At 42.4% G+C, this 19,726-nt stretch overlaps 1 protein-coding gene across 1 annotated transcript in view; it reads right to left on the reverse strand.

The window, feature by feature from the left end:
* Positions 1-19,726, reverse strand: part of LOC114599440 (mucin-2) — a 63,529-nt gene that overhangs the window by 24,217 nt on the left and 19,586 nt on the right. The window contains exons 22-33 of the mRNA XM_077926514.1: positions 19,458-19,640; positions 18,861-19,100; positions 17,913-18,069; positions 16,007-16,135; positions 15,425-15,572; positions 14,870-14,913; positions 13,294-13,497; positions 13,022-13,057; positions 11,791-12,450; positions 8,120-9,322; positions 4,330-4,758; positions 1,865-2,311 (exon numbers count right to left, since the gene is read on the reverse strand). Of these exons, the coding sequence (XP_077782640.1) occupies positions 1,865-2,311; positions 4,330-4,758; positions 8,120-9,322; positions 11,791-12,450; positions 13,022-13,057; positions 13,294-13,497; positions 14,870-14,913; positions 15,425-15,572; positions 16,007-16,135; positions 17,913-18,069; positions 18,861-19,100; positions 19,458-19,640 (3,880 nt within the window). The remainder of the gene's footprint in view (positions 1-1,864; positions 2,312-4,329; positions 4,759-8,119; positions 9,323-11,790; positions 12,451-13,021; positions 13,058-13,293; positions 13,498-14,869; positions 14,914-15,424; positions 15,573-16,006; positions 16,136-17,912; positions 18,070-18,860; positions 19,101-19,457; positions 19,641-19,726) is intronic.

The following is a 19,726-nucleotide window of genomic DNA, read 5'->3' on the forward strand; positions in this document are numbered from 1 at the left end:
GAGATTGTGCAATTAATTAATCAATTACCAGCACACCCATTTGTTGGAACATGCTTGAGGGGCACATGCAGCCCCCAGAATGAGACAGACCTCTCTGGGCGTCTTCCTGATGAAGCGCAGCCTGGGACGTTCACAAATCAGTCCCAGTGCGCACCAGCGACACATATCTAAAGACATGCGCACACTCTATCAGCAGAGTATAGCAGAAATGATCGTGGAGCATGAGTGTAGCATTCTAAGTAATTTATTAAGCAATATATACAGGACAAAGCAACTATGGCGTCCTCTCACATCTTCTCCGAGAGAGAGAGCAAAGAAGTACAAAAGTACAGTACAAAACGGAAGAGATAAGTCTAGCTTCCGTTCTCACACTTTTCCAAGTAAACACAGACATGTGATATAGCAATCACACATCCAGCAACGGAGGAGTGAAATGCTAACACCATGTGCATTTGGGCTCAGGAGTAAGCCCTACTGTGTTCAGCGGGACTTACTTCATGGTTAACTGTGCACAGGACTGCAGCTTTAAAACCAGACAGTTAATTGAACAAGACTGCTATCCGATGGACATATTCTCTGTTGTTTATTTACAGCACTATACCCTCTCATTTAACCAAAAAGGCTCCCAGAGTGGATTACAAAAATTTTAAGTGGGAGTAAGCCTAATGGAACCCAGCAGGAGAATGCATAGGATTGTGTTTTAAAATTAGTTGGGTCACAAGTTTGAAGTCACGCTGCTCTCAATGCAATTGGCTGAACAGCTTTGTGTTATACATCCCAAATGATGATTTAAAAATAACTTAAAGTCACTGACCAAAGCAAGACTTGCCAGCAGGATGAAGTGACCTTCAGGCATCACAATAAGGGAGGGAGGAATAGATCGCCACAGGAATTGGAACATGGGGTTCTGGATTACATTGAGCCAGACCATCCATTGTTCCACCTAGCTCAGCATTGTCTACACTGAGCGGCAGCAGTTTCGTAGTTTCAGAGAGGATTTCAAATCGGGTTCTGTATGGTGTAGCAACACTGTTTTTATTCTTTTTAAGCTTTGCGGGGCAGTTGGGTTTTGCAAAATGGCTGCAAAACATCATCAACTGGCACTGGTCTAGAGAGTAACTACTGGTGTTGCTATTTGCTTCAAGCAGCAAGCTCCTGATTTTACTAAATGGCAGTGTGCTTTTATGCTTGCTAAAAAAAGGGCTGCAGCAAGTCTTCAAAGAGCCATCTAACTGTTTGTCTGTTTGTTTATGCATTTATTTTTCATTAGTATAAAGCTGCCTTGTACAACAAGATGCCCCACTGGTTTCTCTCCAGCTCTAGTTTGTACACAAAGAACATTTGCAACAACCAATGGGCCCTGAATCGAGTTGCACATCCCAATGAAAATATTTAGCCAGCCCACTGCATATCATCCTTTTGTGGATGCAGATGTGCACCTAGGTTTGCTCCTGCATCAATGTCAGCGACAGCACATGGGAATTGCTTCTCAACAGAATTTTCATTTTTAGACACACATTAATTGAAGTTCCATAATGAGAGACAATAATGGAGCTAAAAGGATGCCTATTATTAAAGCTATGCATTATCTGAGCAACAGTTGTAGATGGAACTTTTGGGGGAGCTACGGTTAAATTCAGATTTATATCCACACCAATGATTACCTGGAACAGTGCGCAAGCATTATCATTTCAGAGAACATGTGCATCTTAAAGCATTTCCTAGCAACATCCCAACACATTTTTAAAATGTGGAAAGAAAAATGCAACACCAAGGTGGCAAATGTGATTTCCGGAAGGCAACTGCAGACTTCACCTGTGGACCATATTATTGTTTCATACCATACAGTTTGTTCTATACTGACCTGAAGTGGACCATGGTTCTGTTTCATCAGTTGTGCAAGGTACTGTTGTTGTTGTTCCTGTTTCTGTTGTTGTGACTGTCGTAGTTTTACTTGTACTTCCAGTGTAGGGAGTGGTGGTTGTAGTCGAGACTGTGGTGGTAGAACAGTCTCTGCAGCAATAAACACTAATTTCGTAATCGAGACAAGTTGGGGCCACACCCACACCTGGGACTTGGTCTGTGTTTTTACAGATGAGTCCTACAGAAGCGTCACATACCAATTTTTGTCCCAATTCCTCAAGTGAAGTACCAGGGAAATCTTTTGCTCTGCATGAAATGTTAGATGGCTGAGAGCAGATGTCTATACCATGTTCTCTGATTTTCTCATAAGTTTCATTGTCACCACCATCCTTGTCACCATTTGGGGAATCCGTATCAATCCAAGAAGACCAATCACATATGACACACTCTGCAATATATATATAAAAAAGCACATTTAGAAAGCATGTAAATGTGTGTATTATATAACACAGGTACATATTTGCTCACTGGAAGTTAAAGAAAGGACAAGGTCACGAAGATGAGTTCTAATCTCTCCATGCCAAAGAACTCTTATTTCAGGTATTAAAAGCTTAACCTTTTGAGCCTTAAACTGACAGCGTTTACAGATTTCGGAGCTGTTCACACAAATTCATCAGCATTTTGATCCATGTACAGGTTGACCAAAATGGATTGTTGATGTTGATATTAGTTTAGCAAATGCCTTTTGAGCAAATTTTCATCTTTTTAGACTTTCATGAAGTCCATGCTTTCCACGAAGTCCCGAGCAGCCCCTTGTAAGTTCGTGTTGGCATGGATGTTAACATCCCCCAGGACAACCAAACTAGGTGTCTCCAGGAGCACATCTGTCATGACCTGAAGCAGCTCAGGCAGGGAATCCTTGGTGCAGCAGGGAGGTCGGTACACCAAAAGGAATCCTGTACTGCCCCTATTGCCCAACTTCCAGAACATGCACTCAGAAAACTGGGTCTTCTCAATAGGACGCCTGGTGCAAACTAATGACTTCCTAAAAATCACTGCAACCCTCCCTCCCTGCCAACATGACCTGGGTTGCTGTGTGTAAGAGAAACCTGGTGGGCAAGCAGCGGCAAGGACAGGCCCATCTGCTTCATCCAACCAAGTCTCTGTCACACATGCCAGGTCAAATCCTACACCAAAATCAGGTTGTGGATGGCAGTGGTTTTATTCATCATTCACCTGGCAATGCACAGCAACACTTTCAGGTCATTTGGGTTTCCCTTGCTGATTCCAGTATCCTTCTGGTCAGGACCAGACCTGGAGGCTGGGATAGTCCTCAAACAACGACTAAGCCTGCCTCCTCAGTAATGACATGGTCTGGTCTTAGTGTGACTCCTCCTCCTGCCTGTGATCACTGAGATCAGGTGTCCCAATACATCCCCCCCCCCCCCGTGGAACCTGCCCCAGCCATTCTGTTAGCTGAGGCCCACTCCCAGGCAGTCCTGACCCTTTCCCCTTAAAAAGCAAAAACATATCTCTGTTTCTATGGAGAAGCTACTTGCAGTGCTTGCTGTGGTTGTGGTTGTTGAATGCACAGCAAAGGAAGGCAGAAAAGATAGTAGTTAATGCATGCTCATTTCAGATGAAAAAGGTTGTGAATATTTGCAACAACATGATGGCTTATTTCAAGTTTCCAATTAAAGAAGTGCTAAGATTCCTACAGTTCAGGCAAACCAAGACATTTTGCTGTCTGAAGGAGAGCTCAAATTCCCTAACCATAACGCTTCAAAAAGTCTTGCTATGCCAGAAATGGGGAACCTGTGGATCTTGAAGATGTTGGACTACACATCCAATCAGCCCTGGGTGATGGTAATTGTAGTCCAGCAGACCACAGATTCTCCATCCCTGTGCCATGCCATGTAGAAACCATTTCCTGCCTTCACCTCCCCACTGTGATGCCCAAAGCAGGGAATTTCACAATGCCTGCAATGATAGACCTGCAATTAGAGAAACAACAAATACTTTATGATGTTCCACACATCTAACTATTATATTTTTCTAGATTATTGGAGTCTTTCCCCTTCCCACTCCAATTATTTATTTTTTAAGGAGAATTTACTTTTCTGATGGAAGCTGCTCTGACCTTTCATACAACCCTGGCTATTCATAATCCTATTATATGTATATTCTGCCCAATACACTCTACATCAAAGTTACACCTGCACATTCTCTGTAAACATAGGATAGAGGGATAGCAGAAAGTCAGGCCACAATCCTAAGAACAGAAAGTGAATATTTATGTGAAAGAGGCAACACTCGTACCTTCAAGAATCAAAATGAAAAAAGAAATATGATTAGATGTGCTGATGCAAACATGCTCTCATAATGCATTCAGTATTTTTCTCAATTTTATGAGTAATTCGTTCATTCCTACAAAGCAATATCAGGAAGCAATAACACATTCACTACCTGTAGTTGTAGAGATAGTGGTAGTTGGTGAAGTGGTAGTTGGAGTTGTGGTGGTAGTTGTACTTGTGGTGGTGGTAGTAGTTGGTGTAGTTGTGGTTGATGGTGTAGATCCGCAATCAACCTTGCAGCATACACTGATCTCATAGTTGAGACACATATCTACAGGGTACACAGGCCCAGGAGTCTGATCTTTATTGTGACAAATAAGTCCAGTCGAAACATCACATTCCACTTTTTGCCCCAATTCCTTGAAGGAGTAATTAGGAAATTTCTTGGCTCTGCATGATATGTTCTCTGGCCTTGCACAGATCTCTATGTTGGCTGCCCTGATGTTGTCATAGGTTTCATAGTCACCATACTGTGGGCCATATTGTGGGAAACTGACATCAATCCAGTTGGACCACTCGCATTCTTCAGTGGGGATACAAGCTGCAGTAAAACAACAACAGATAGAAATAGCTCAACAATTGCCCAGGTTATTCTGAAAGTGATATAGCAGGAAACAGTTGCTCCAGTTGTGCAAACACTGTCATAATAAATATAAATCTGAAATAAGCTGAGTGCTTGTTGTTGCACCAGCATTGATTTTATTAAAGTGTTTTCTTAAAGCACTTGTCCAGGAATACCATTGAAGGTTGACATCCATCTGTCTCAAGAGACAATGGAGTGTGCCTCTGGGAGTGAAGGCAAATCACTGTGTTCACAGCACCAAAGTGACCTCCTTGGGAACAAGCCTGGACAATATATGGAGGTCCCAGATGACAAGATCCCCCTCTGGGCCTCGCTGATGTGGTCCAAAGGAAAGTAGATCAATATTTTGGCACAAACTTGGCTAGAAGAGTTGCCGGAAGGAGGCATACAAGGCACCATCCAACTGTCTTAGGGACTCCACTCTACATTTATGAAGGGCTTACTCCTTAGCCTTTTCTTGTCCTGAAGATATCTCACAAAGCAGTGGAGGTTTAGGATCAGAGTTTTCCTTCTCCAAGATAGGCTAGCTTCCCAGGTTGACGAGTCCCATCTGCCCCTCATTTCCCTCTACAGAGACTGCCTTCTTGACTACTGGACCCACTATTGGTCCCGTCCGATCAATCTGCTGGAGCCTCTCTTTACATGCAGGGGAAAGTCTCTAACTCACCAAGGGTTTGGGACCCATCAGGGTGTATGGGGTGTTAGGGGAGGGGTAGTCCCTGTGGTGGGGAACACATCATGCTCTTTCTGGGATAGTCTGCCCATCTCTGGTCCCCACTCTGCACTCATCTCTCACCTGTGGCTCTTAGAAGCTGTCAGCATGTGACAGCAGCCACACCCCAGGAAACAGCTTCAATTGGCCAGCTAAACCATTTTGTAAAGCAAGCTTTCCCATTCTGCTGGTTGAGAAACTAAGACAAAAATTCTCAAACAAATGGACTTTCTGAGCTTGAAACATGCAAATAAGGCTGCTTTAACATGTCCTCATGAATTATAACATCATCAAAGATGCCCATACCAACATTGCAGAAGCTTAGGAGATAGTTAGGTTTCTTATGGCATGAACCTGTGTAGGTCACTAGGAGCCCTTCATACAAGAAGGGCCTATTGAAATTCGCCATCCTATTTGTGAGCCAAGAAATTGATGGATTTTTCACCAAATTCTACCAGTGAAAGGAGAAATTCTCCAGCAATTCCTTGAAGGGTGGAGCTCACCATTAGCAACAGCAGAACCATTTCTTTTTCTTAAGGGTTTTTCCTGCTGCTGCTGTTACTGTAACAGGAAAATGCAGCTATTAAACTGGCAGTCTGTCCACGACTTTGCAACCTCTGTGTTGCCCTAGAGCTAGTATTGCTCTCGAGCATTGGAGATGGTGGTGGGAGGTGGAATGGGCCACCAAAAACCCATGGTACAAGCCATTTAATGAAAATTGTGCAAAGTGCCCTTTCCTGTTCTGGGGAGTTGAGAAAAAGAAAAATCTCAAAAAAAAAAAAAATTGTTCATCAACAGATGAACAGGGGCATAAACTGGATACTTTCACTGAGTGAAGAGGTGTATTCTCAAGATACTTCACACTGTAAAAAAGGACTACTTTTTCCTAGTTTAAAGAGCTAGAAGTGGCACATGCTCACTTTTCTCAGAATCTCATCAATATAAATATGCAAGATACAGTAGAAGATTAATTCCCTCTAGCTTAGTCAGCTGACACTTCCTGTAGCCTCATCCTTGTAAAATGAGCCATCATTCTATTTTTGTAACCTTGTATATTTTCTGACTTCATTTTTAAAAAAACAAACAAACTTATAAACCATCTTGCTTTTGTACTCACGTGTGGTGCCTGTTGTCATCGGCAAGGGTTATGGTGAAAGAAAAGAGGAGGGGAGAAAAGACAAAAGTGTCACAATTATCCACCGGTTCCTAGCCAAATTGTATTCTTATAAGTCAAATTCCCACATGTGATAGAAGGTTAAGATAAAATATTCTGCCTTCATTCCTTGAGACTTGATGTTAAAATTTATGCAATATGAATCTTAACAATAACAACAATGTTATTTATACCCCACCCTTCTGGCTGGGTTTCCCCAGCCACAGCACATATCGAAACATACTAAAGCATCAAACATTAAAAACTTCCTGATACAGGGCTGCCTTCAGATGTCTTCTAAAAGTCAGATAGTTGTTTATTTCCTTGACCTCTGAAGGAAGGGTTTTCCACAGGGAGGGCACCACTACAGAGATGGTCTCTGCCTAGTTCTCTGTAACTCTGCTTCCCACAGTGAAGGAACCAGCAGAAGACCCTCAGAGGAGGACCTTCGTGTCCGGGCTGAATGATGGGAGTGGAGATGCTTCTTCAGGTATACTGGGCCAAGGCTGTTTCGGGTTTGCCATAGGCATCTGGTTGGCCATTGTGAGAACAGAATGCTGGAACAGATGGGCCATTGGCCTGATCCAGCAGGGTATTATTATTATTATTATTATTATTATTATTATTATTATTATTATTATTATTATCTTAAGCCGACTTACAGAAAATTGTGGAATTCCCTCCCTACAGAGGTACATCTTTATTGCAGAGCTTTCAATGTATGCTAAACATGCATTCTTTTACTGCAGCATTTGAAAGTTAAGCTATTTTGTTTTCTAAGACCCACCTCCTTTACTGAATTTACAAAGTTATGGCTCACTTGGAATGATTTTATTGGTTTTGTCATTGTAACATATATATATATATATATTAGGATTTTATATTCTATTGTTGTAATCTGCCCTGTGATCTTATGGAGAAAGGTGGCAAAGAAATATTATAAATAAATAAGCAAACAGATAAAATTCCATGCACCCCTGAGAATTTCTGATCTTCTGAGGGTAAATGTTCACAGTGACAAACACAATGCCTGACCCAGGCAAAAACAGTCAGGACCAAAAACAGCTTTGGTGAGTGCAGCAGCTGTAATTAAATGCCAAGGCGATCATCACCATTCCCGAAGGACTGCATACATGTATGCAAGTATGCCACAAAAAGGTGAGGCCCACTCACTTGAACAAGGAATTAAATATGGGAAAGGCCTTTAGTCAAAGCAATATTTTAAATAATTAATAATTCCTAAAATAAACAAAAACGTTATCAGGTTGATTTTAGCAGTCAATGCAGGGAAAATTAGGAATAAAAACAAAATAAGTAAAAAAATGCATAACAAAAGTTCTACCACTATTCAAGTATGCATATTAATGAGGTTTAGTAATGTAAAACTGGTTTAAGAAACATACTGTGCGATTTAAGCATTCAATGTATTTAACTGATCCATGAGTGATTAGTTCATTCAAGCAAAGCAGAATCATGAAATAAAAATTCATTACCTGAAGTGGATCCTGTAGTAGTGGTGGTGGTTGGAGTGGTGGTTGGCGTAGTGGTTGTTGCTGTAGATGTAGTGGTTGGAGTGGTAGTTGGTGTAGTTGTAGGTGCAGTGGAGGTAGTAGTAGCAGTGGTAGTTGGCGTAGTAGTAGGTGGTGTGGGGGTAGAGGTGTCAATAGGTGGTGTGGGGGTGGATGTCGTGGTGGTACGAGTGGTAGTTGGTGTGGTGGTAAGTGCTGAGGTAGTGGTAGAAGTGGTAGTGGTGGAAGTGGTAGTTGGTGTAGTGGTAAGGGTATCCCAAGGTGTTGGAATGGTAGTAGTAGTAGTTGGTGGTGTCGTGGTTGATGGTGTGGAAGTAGTAGTAGGAGTTGTGGTGGTGGTAGATGGAGTAGAAGTAGTAGTAGGAGTGGTGGTTGATGGTGTGGAAGTAGTAGTAGGAGTTGTGGTGGTAGTAGATGGAGTAGAAGTAGTAGTAGGAGTGGTGGTTGATGGTGTGGAAGTAGTAGTAGGAGTTGTGGTGGTGGTAGATGGAGTAGAAGTAGTAGTAGGAGTGGTGGTTGATGGTGTGGAAGTAGTAGTAGGAGTTGTGGTGGTGGTAGATGGAGTAGAAGTAGTGGTAGGAGCGGGGGTTGATATAGTAGTGGATGTTGTGGTACGGGGGGTAGTTGGTGTAGTGGTAAGGGTATCCCAAGGTGGTGTTGGAATGGTGGTAGTAGTAGTTGGTGGTGTCGTGGTTGATGGTGTGGAAGTAGTAGGAGGAGTTGTGGTGGTGGTTAATGGAGTAGAGGTAGTGGTAGAAGTGGTAGTTGGTGTAGTTGTGGTAGGAGTTGTGGTTGGAGGTCCAGATATGCATTCATCCTTGCAGCAATATACACGGATCTCATAGTTGAGACACATATCTACAGGGTACACAGGCCCAGGAGTCTGATCTTTATTGTGACAAATAAGTCCAGTCGAAACATCACATTCCACTTTTTGCCCCAATTCCTTGAAGGAGTAATTAGGAAATTTCGTTGCTCTGCATGATATGTTTTCTGGCTTTGTACAGATCTCTCTGCCGGCTGCCCTGATGTTGTCATAGGTTTCATAGTCACCATACTGTGGGCCATATTGTGGGAAGCTGACATCAATCCAGTCCGACCATGAACATACTACAGTGGAGGTACAAACTGCAGTAAAACAACAACAGAGAGAAATAGCTCAGCAATTGCCCAGATTACTTTGAAAGTGATACAGCAGGAAACTGTTGCTCCAGTTGTGCAAACACTGTCATAATAAATACAAAGCTGAAATTTTTAGAAACATTTCTTTAATGTACAAAGCTAAAATAAACTGTGTGTTTGTTGTTAACAACAGCATTAATAATCTCACAGCTTATTAAAACACTTGCTCAGTAATATAATTGATTTCCTCAGAACCAAACCAAATTAATCCTTTTTATTTTGCTATCTTATCCTGCCACTTTATTCGGAAATTTACAGAAATTTGTTTGGAAAAACCTATTGTTATTTTTGGACCGGATGCTTTAAGGCCTCATTTGTGACCAGAATACAGTCACAGACCTCCAGAAGTCCTTCTGGTGTCCTTATCCCCTTTCCCTGCACTCCTATGCACCCATGATTCTCTTCCTTGGCCTCTCCCCCTGCTGCCTCTGAAGGCTCATCTACACTTCTGCATGTCCAGAGATTTCCAGATACTTTTCTTTTCTCCTGCTTCTTTCCCCATGAAAACCTGGTGTTTATGCTGAATCAGGACAGCCATCAATCAGGTTTTCTGCAGATTGATGTTTGCTCTGATTCAGCAGTAAACAGCAGGTTTCCCCAGGAAAAGCAGTGGGACAACAACAAAAAAAGCCTTTCAGACCCATGTTTGGAAAACTCGGGACAATCGGAAGAAGTCATGGGACAAAGGGAAGTGTGACTAAGCCGACTCTCCTGCCTTCCCCCTACTTTCCCCAGGTCTCCTTCTCCACCCCTCCTCTTACTCAGGGTCCTTTTGCTCACATTGCCTTACTGTGCTCTCTTCCTTTCACAACCCTGGCTCTTATTTTTAAGCAACCCTCTGTTTATGACATCACCACCATTCAGCCTCTGTGACATCACACTGCTTGGCAAATTGGGGCCAGGTGCTTCATCACTACTACACCATTCCAAAGTGAACCATAGTACAGTGGTACCACAGAACTTGAACAGCTCCGTTCTCAAACGTTTCGGTTCCCAAACGCCAAAAACCTGGAAGTAAGTGCTCTGGTTTTCGAACGTTCCTCGGAACACGAACGTCCGACGCGGCTTCCACTGTGCAAAAACCTAGCTGTCGGCTAATCGGAAGCTGCGCCTCAGAACTCAAACGTTTCGGAAGTTGAACAGTCTTCCGGAACAGATTACGTTCAAGTTCCAAGGCACCACTATATCATTGCTTCTGGTTTCAAAGCTTTCTAGAACACGTACAAGAGAAGAACTAAGTAGCTACTTTAAAATGTTCTCATGTACTGCAACATCTGCAATGGTGCCAATGTTGCAGCACGTTAGAGGCTTGTTGGTTTCTCCTGGCATGAGTTTTTGCAGTCAATGACTTGCCATATTCGCAAAGCAGAGGGGGAAAGTGGGCAAGCCTATATTATGGGTTTATAGGGCCCTTTACAGACAGACTCATCAACAGGTTGAAGAACACAAAAGGTCTGCATTGAATAATTTCACTGTAAAGGTTCATTGTTAAGAGAGCATATAATGTAAAAATTGGCTATTTTCTCCTAGCCTGGAGAGCTATAAATAGCAATGAAAAGACTTGCTCTCCTCAGAAATATGAAATATACAGCAGAAGATTAATTCCCTATAGCTCAGTCAGTTACCATCCACTTAGCCTCTCCTCCATCATAATATTTTCTAACTTCCTTCTAAAAAAAAACATATGCCATAAGTTATAGCACATCTTTAGTTTTTGTACTTATGTGTAAAGACTGTTGTGATTAGTGGCGAGGTCAGTGCAAGACACGAAAAAAGAAAAAGAGTGTTGTAAGGTTATTCACCCATTTCTATGTGTATTTTTGCAGGTTGAATCCCCACTTCTGACTGTAGGTCATGGTAAAATATTCTGCAATCATTTCCTGAGACCTGATGTTAGATATCTGCAGTATGAATCCTGTCTTAGGGGTTGGTTCTCAGAACACATTCCTTCTGCATATGATGATCCCTGGGCTTTTGAGGGTATACCACATGCCAGGACAAGTGTGATCGCAGAAGGCACAGCTATGGCCAGCAATCACTTCAGTGATTGCAATGGGTGAAAAAAGGCTTGAGAAAACAGGCATGTTCCTGAAGCCCTTTTCAGGATTTCCTGCATCACGCAAGGAGCAAGACATTAAAACCAGGCATGGCCCTTAGTCAAAGCAATATTTCCTGTCATTCCTAATTCCTAAAAATGAGCAATCAGGCTGATGTTAGCAGCCAATAGGAGCAAACTTATGAATACACTGGTTTAAGTAAAACAAATATCTATCAATTATTATTTTTTAAAGTATGTATGTCCTTTTTAAGAGTTGTATTATTAGAATTCATTAGCATTCAATATATTTCACTATTCTGTGAATGAATGGTCACTCATTCAAAATAATGTCAAAAAGTAACATTTAATGCATTACCTGTTGGTGTTGAGGTAGGCGGCGTGGAAGTAGTGGTAGGAGTGGTAGTTGTTGTGGTGGTAGATGGCGTAGGGGTAGTGGTAGTTGGTGCAGGGGTAGTGGTAGTAGTGGAGGGAGGCGTGGAAGTAGTGGTAGGAGAGGTAGTTGTTGTGGTGGTAGATGGCGTAGGGGTAGTGGTAGTTGGTGTAGTGGTAGTAGTGGAGGGAGTAGTGGTGGGAGGCGTGGAAGTAGTGGTAGGAGTGGTAGTAGTTGTGGTGGTAGATGGCGTAGGGGTAGTGGTAGTTGGTGTAGTGGTAGTAGTGGAGGGAGTAGTGGTGGGAGTAGTGGTTATAATATCACCACAAGGAATGATGTGACAACAGTTGACGCGTATCTCATAATTATAGCAGAGGGTCCAGAGACTCTGATCTTGGTCTTTGTTTCTACAAATGAGTCCATAAGTGACGTTACAGTCCACTTTCTGTCCCAATTCTGCAATATCCACATTGGGTGCATTTTTAGCCCTGCACTCTATGTTTTGCGGAGCTGATGGACAAAAGTTGCTTTTGTCTTTAATTCTTATGGCGTCATATGTCTCAAAGTCACCACCTTCTGGTCCTTCTTCGGGTACACTGACATCATACCATTTACTCCATTCACAGGCAAGCATTAAGCACTGAGCTGCAAGACAAATTTGAAAGTCATTTTCCTGAGCTTCATTGGCAGTGGGTCCACATGAATGACCTCATGATCTAAAACCATCATTTCATGGTGGAAAAACAGATCACTGGGCAACCATCTACCCTCCCACCCCCACAGATCACAACAAAGAACATCCCAAGCTAGAAGCAAGCATCTTTATATCCTGTGATTGCTCCACTCCAGTGCGCAAGGTCTTGTACACAAAACCCAATCCATTTTTTTTCTTATTTTTGAACGCCCATCACAGTTATGTGTGCATCACTTTATAATCCCACGTTCCTCTCTTTTGCATTGGCAACTTTACTACCACTATAAGAGCAGTGACCTTATATAGGGACATATGAATTTGCCCTAATTGAGTCATACTATTTGTTCATCTGACCCAGTATTTTCTGTCCTGGCTGGCAGTGACTCTTTTGGGCCTCACAAAAAAATCTTTGTCTTAGTTGTTAAATGGATCCAGGGACTGAATCTGATTCCTGAGTCATGCAAAGCACATATTCTACCACTGAACTATGGGCTTATCCCCAACTTCTTTAACAACACTTACTTGTTGAAGAGAGTGTAGTGGAGGTTGTAGTGGCAGCTGAAACAGGAGAGAGAGAAATATGGTGAGAATCTTACTTTGCAATCTTACAAGTTTTGGATAAGATTATAGATTGGACATAGAGAAGGTTTCATATCATGTTGAGAGCATCAGCCTTCATTAGTTTCACAAATTAAAGCCATTTAACTATACATGGAGGTATAAAACAAACTTGATGTTAGTGCAATTTTCTCTAATAAGATAGTACATTACTATTAACAATGCTGCAAGCTTACTTGTGGTAGTAGTGGTGGTGGTGGTGGGAGAAGGAGTAGTTGAAAGAGTAGTTGTTGGAGGGGCGGTTGTACTGCAGGGTCTCATATCTTCAACTACCCAAGTGTCATTGATTGTGCATTTTATGTCAAAACAAAAAGATCCATTTCTCTCATTTATTATTATTTCTCCTTCTTCGTATTCTTTACCATCATATATGCAGCAACCTAAAGGAAGGAAAGCAGTGTGTTTAAGTTGTTCTGCTTGAATCATAATGAAAAAACAGCCAATCAAAATGTAAATGAAATAACCCGGAGTGGAAATACTGTGTTATTCCATAGGAATGTTAACTGCAGGTAAACACTGTTTATCTAAGCTGCTGATATTTGGAATATTATAAAGATGTTTTTATGTGCTTCTGCTTAGAAGGAAGTCCATTGAAACTTATGGGACCTACTCCCAAGTAAGTGTGCTTAGGCTCAAGGTGTTAGAAAGTTGAATAAATCTGTTAAGTGAGATGCATGAACTTAAGCCTCATTCATATTTGCAGCAAGCACGAAGGAAAGTTTAACTGGTTCCCTGTGGTGAGATCTCTCACCATTGTGACAGATATATGCATATTGGAATTACATGGACTATTGATGTGGGTTCTTCCTATATGGTCTCATTCTCAGCCAGGCAGAGGCCACATGGATGTACACACCTGCTTAATTTCCACCATCAGCTGTTTCCCACAATAGGATAGGCTTCTTGCCACTGGGAAATGTGGCGTTAGTAAGAATACAACTAAAATGCAGGGATATTAAAATGGCCCACCAGGTGCTGTAGGATAATTGCATCAGCAGAGCAATCCAAAGTCCCAGCCAGGTACAGTGGATTGTGCTGGTCAGGGCAGAAGGTAGTCCGTCCCCCCATTTTCTCTGTGCCAGCTCTGGACTGGTGAAGCTGAGGAGCCTGAAGGGCTTTGGATCCTGTGGATGCAAAGCCTGCAGTGATCCACCCCGCCCCGTAATGCCTCATTTCAGGGTTTTCCACTGGCTACTGCTGGCAGTAGTTCCCCATCCACCATGGCAGAACTTGGATCCTCCACCATGGCAGAGTCCCACCATCAGCAGTGGGGAGGAAGTAATGAGTCATCCCAACCCCACCAGCCCACCCAGCCCACCAGCCATCAGAGTGGTGGCAGTAGAGTTCTGCCCTAAGGCTAAGCAGTCATTTACTTGGTGGTAACCTCCATTGAACTCAACAGGGCCTTACTTTTAAGTAATCATGTATAGAATGCATTTTAAAGTAAGATGGGCATTACGGTCTGTGACAAGTTATAAGATGAAATAAGTGCCTTATAAATAAAAACAAAATACAGGCTTACAGAAAAATGTTTAGCCACCCTTTAGCTACTACCCTTCTTTGTGGAACAACTGCAAAGTGGGAAAAGGTTGTCCTTTTATTATTGTTGTTTTTCAATGATAATTTTAAAAAGAATACAGTGAGCAAGGGACTCATTTGAAATCATTGTTCAGTCCCCCAGAGAAATGTATGGGGGAAAGTGTATGGTACTATTTTGCTTTCTGAATGGAAAAACAGCAAGATGAAATATACCTCTTCGGGGTTCACATTTCGTTTCTCCAGCATAAACACAGAAACTGAAATTTAAAAAGAAGTTTTTCAGAAGTGAAATACTTGAAGATTTGTATATTTGTTTGTTTTGTACTTCTGTTCTGTAAATGCTCAGGCTATAATTGCTCCTGCATTGTAACACTATAAATTCATTTAAAATAATTTTTAAATGCATATCATTAGCAACAACATTTAACAAGGCAGAAAATACAGTAATCTCTATATCCTCCTAAAGAGGCATATTTTTGTTAGTCACCCAGAAGGTTGCAAATAAAGTTGGCCAGGTGTACTTTGTCTGGGGTGGGAATTCTGAGAGAGGATCTCTGCCCAAGGAAGGGGGGAAATCTAACCTACTCTTGGACACCATGGACAATTTCATTTTAGACTTTCATAAGAAATAGTTTCCTATTCCGAACAGCACTCTCATTCATGAAAAAGGCTAGTGTGTCAGACCAAGAAACCAGCAATTTAAATATCAACACATGTACATATGTTTCCCTGCCACTGTTAGTCCATCAGCTCTCCATTCTCACATACCAATTTGTACACTGATCATCTGTGGGTATAGACTGTCCAGGTCTATAGTAACCACCATTAATATAGCAGCCACACATATCACTTGTCCCACATGTGTTGGTCTCTTCAATGTAGATAGGATTATCCGGAGGACATCGTGGGTAGCAACCTAGAACCCACAAAAATGAGATTCGTAAAATTACATTGCAGAAATAAACTTGACATAGTAGCAAAATTTGCATGCGAAAAGGGGAGCCAACTGGTGCCTTCCAGATGTTGCAGAACTACAACCATCCCTGGCATTTGCCATGCTGGCTGGGACTGAGGGGACTTGGAGTCCAGCAACATCTGAAGGGTCACAGGGTCGCCATCCCTGGCATATGGGAGGCAGTCCTAGGCTTGTGGTGTCTCAGTGTCTCTTTATAGGCTGTAAACATGTTCTGCAAAACCTGTATATACACAGTTTCAGAGAGGCATCTAATGCATTAAGCAGGGAATGGGAGATGGGGGAAGTTGCTTTGGCCCAGTGGGTGAACTGTATTCCAAACTGCACTAACTAGAGTCTTAAAGACCAAAAGCTACCGGTAACTGGCAGTTTCTTACCTTCCAGATATGGCATTGAAAAGTTGGTGCTGACTTCATTAAGGATCTTGCAGGTAACAATGTCACTTCCGCAAGGCTCATAGTGCCATTCACATATATCTGTAGGATTCCAGTACTCACAAAAGATTGCTATTGGAACAAAAGATAGATAGTTGTGATAAAAATAAGTCACAGACATATATTTGCACATAGGTCACTTAACCCATAGCTGTCAACATTTCCCCTTTTTAAAGGAAAATTCCCTTATTCTGAATAGGATTCCTCACAAGAAAAGGGAAAAGTTGACAGCTATGCTTAACGTGCAACCATTTCTACCACCTATGGAACTGAAATTCCACTTCACTCTGGTTTAACAGAACATAGACTTATTTGGACACCTCCCTCTATGGGATTGCAATCCTATGGAAAGGGAGAGGAAGGCTGTGCCCACTGGACCCACCCCTACCACCACTCCTCCTGCCAATCTTGTCCACCTGCCATCCATGAATTGGGAAGGATGTCTGTAAAGGGGAACTTGCTGTACACAAACAGGATCTCCCTGGGATTGGGAGCCTTTGCTCCCTGTGAATGGGGCCATCATTGACTCCCACTGGAGGCTGCGTTAGCCACCAGTGTAGATGACTTTAAAAGAGGATTGGAAAGATACATTGGGGTAAGGGCTACTAGCCATGACGGCTACACTCTGCATCAACATTTGGAGCTGGATGCCTCTGAATACCAGTTGTTGGAAACAACAGGAGGAATGACTGCTCTTGTGCTTGGGCCCTGCTTGCAGGTTTGCCATAGGCATCTGGTTGGCCACTGATGGAACAGGATGCTGGCCTGATCTAGCAGGTTTTACTTATGTTCTTGCATGATCAGGGCTTCGAATCATGAGAAGATCCTACATGCGTACCCTGAATGTTTCCCCCTAATACAAAGCCAGTGGAGACAGTAATGATGGCTAGGTTGGCCCATGTCGAGGATGCAGGGCCAGGGGTCTCTCCTCTTTGGCTCGGAGTGGCTAAGAGCCTTTTTGTCCATTTGCATGCTCCCTGGGCCACTGCTCTGCTGCCCTGGGCAGCCAGGCAAGAGGCCCAGGCTCCTCTGGGTGTCTCAGCAAAGGAATCTGGTTACTGCCATGGGCTATCGCAGCAGCCCTGCAGACTCCCTTCCCCAGTTGGGGAGTATTAGGAGGGTGAATAGAGCATCCAGCAGGGCTTGGAGGAAAGAAAGATGGAGCGAGCAAACATGAGTTGCAGGAGGAGGAAAAAAGAAGGAAGGGAGGAAGGAGACAGAAGAGAAAGTAGCGAGCAGAGGAAGGGAAGAAGGCAGGAAGGCAAATAGACAGAGCAAGGTGGAGGAGAAGGGGAAGTAGAGCAGAGCAGACCCAACCCGATAGCCACAGAGTAAGTCACTGACAGAGTGCAAAAGGTGCCAAAAAACTCTTTTTAAAAAAAGTTTCTGGTCCATTGCCTCTCCTGGCTTTGGAGGCACCAATATAACTCCTTGCCAAGTGTGCAAGGGAGCCTAGGTGTGCCTCTGACAGTGTGCCCAGCCCCAGTCTTGCATCATCATCACATAGTGTGGAGGCATCCCGTTTTTCTCTGAGTTAATGGACCCCCCTGGGATTCCTGTTGGAGAACAGCAAGTATGACCAACTGACCTACTGAGAACTGAATTTTATTTGGAGGCACATGTAAAAGATATCACAAAAGAACTCACATTAGAAGCCTGTTGGTATCACATGAAATGGCTATGGGAGGAGACATTGGTACATCTCAAAATATACAGGGTGGGGCTTAGGGTTATAAAAACCAGTGCATCTAGAATTTGGGTCACTGAAAGGTATTAAGCCACTGTTTCTGGGTCAACATCTGTTTTTAATTTTATGCATACATGAGAAATATTTTATCACAAAACTCACGGCATATGTCAGGAGTCCTCCAGTAGACACAAGCTCCAGCTTTGAGGCATTCTTGTGCATAGACAGCCACTGCAGTACAGAAGCACTCACAGTCGCCTCCAGAGTCACAGGCACAAGCATCATGTACACAAGCTTCATAGTACTGATCTGGAGCCACCTATTAGGGAGTCACAGAATCACAGAGCAAGGGTATTTCAATGGATCAACTACTGTATTTCTGCCATCCAATACCAGGATGCCTAACTCACCGCCATCTTTGATAATGATTCCCCTTAGTTGCCAATGTTTTTGGATGTTGCTGTAGATGTACACAGCACATCCATGCCACAGTAGTATCCATCCCATTACACATCACAGCACTTCAACAAGGCATCAAGAATCTATGGCCCATTTTACTTCCGTGAGATATTTTATCAATTCCAATTTCAGACTTTTAAGCTAGTAACATTCTGTATAGCAACAACAAATATTTGGTTTTCGGTGAAATTTAATTCAGATGAATTTATGTGTTTTCATTTCAAACAGTATTTCTCAAAATAGAGTACCTGCAGAGAGTTCTGGAGAGGGAAATGGGAGCTCCATACCAACTCAAGACATGTCTAACCATGATATTTCCTTCTCTTTTTCTAGAGTTTATCCTAAGTCACATTCTCATTGGATAACATCTCTTTACAGTTAAAGTTGAAAACCACTCCACTATCCAGTTTGGAATGGAATGGGTGCTACTAAGTTAGAAATTGTCTGCAGGATATTATAGATTCATCTGATGTTGTATGTCAAGACCTTTAAAATCCATTGCACTACTGACGATCCCCCATGGTTTGCTAGGTATTTTATGTAAACTGCTTAAAGATCTTTTTATTTTTATTCTCCATATGCTCACATATGTTCTTTCCCCCAAGACTAGTATAGCTGAGCTTGTCCAAGTGATGAAGCAACAATACTAACTTTTGAATGACATTCTTCAAACACAACACTTTTGATGAGGCTGCATTCTTTTTCTGCCCAGGATTTGCGATGAGGTTTCTTTTCACAGGGCTCAGGGTCTACATCAACATCAGGGCATGCAGTATCCTTCTTCCATGAATTTCCAAATATCAGTGCATTATTTTCTTGGACCATGCCCCTTGCAGTGAAGTCATTACTGGCCTTGCCATCAAAGTTGCCACATAAGCCACAGACTTTTCCCTAGAGAGAGGAAAAGTCAATACCTTAGGACTGGAAAAGATTTGCAATGGCTTAATGTTAGCAGGAATTTTATTGTGATGTATATTGCTTTGATTGTTTTGCCATTTGTTTTAGCATTACTAATTATGGATACTGTTGAGTTGGTGGGAGCAATGCCAGACCTTGGGGTCTCAAATTCCAGTGGCACCTTGTGTGATGCCACAGTTGGGGCCCCCTGTGTCTCTTGCGCCCCATTCTATTAATGATGCAGTAAGGCACACATGCTACCACAAGCAATAAAACATCTTTTTTGTTGCATTTATCTGTTAATAACAAATTTTCCATGGCATTAAAGGAATATGTTCAAGAATTACTCACTTTAAGATAGGGTGCCAGCTTGATGAAAATAGTAGTCTTCCTGTCCCAGATGAGAATAACACCATTGCTGGTTTCTATTATAATGTACAGCCCGACCGGCTCACGAATCCAGTAAGTCACAGAGCTAGTAGTATTCATCTCAATTGTTTCTATTTGTTTATCTTCCAACTTTATTTCAGTGCTCTAAAAAGACAGATGTGTAACAGAAGCCCCATAACAAAAACAGACATTAGCATGTTAACCTGATACCCTCAGCTCCCCTAGAGCAG

Source organism: Podarcis muralis, chromosome 1 (genome assembly GCF_964188315.1).
Source record: "Podarcis muralis chromosome 1, rPodMur119.hap1.1, whole genome shotgun sequence".
In the NCBI taxonomy this organism is placed as follows: Eukaryota; Metazoa; Chordata; class Lepidosauria; order Squamata; family Lacertidae; genus Podarcis; species Podarcis muralis.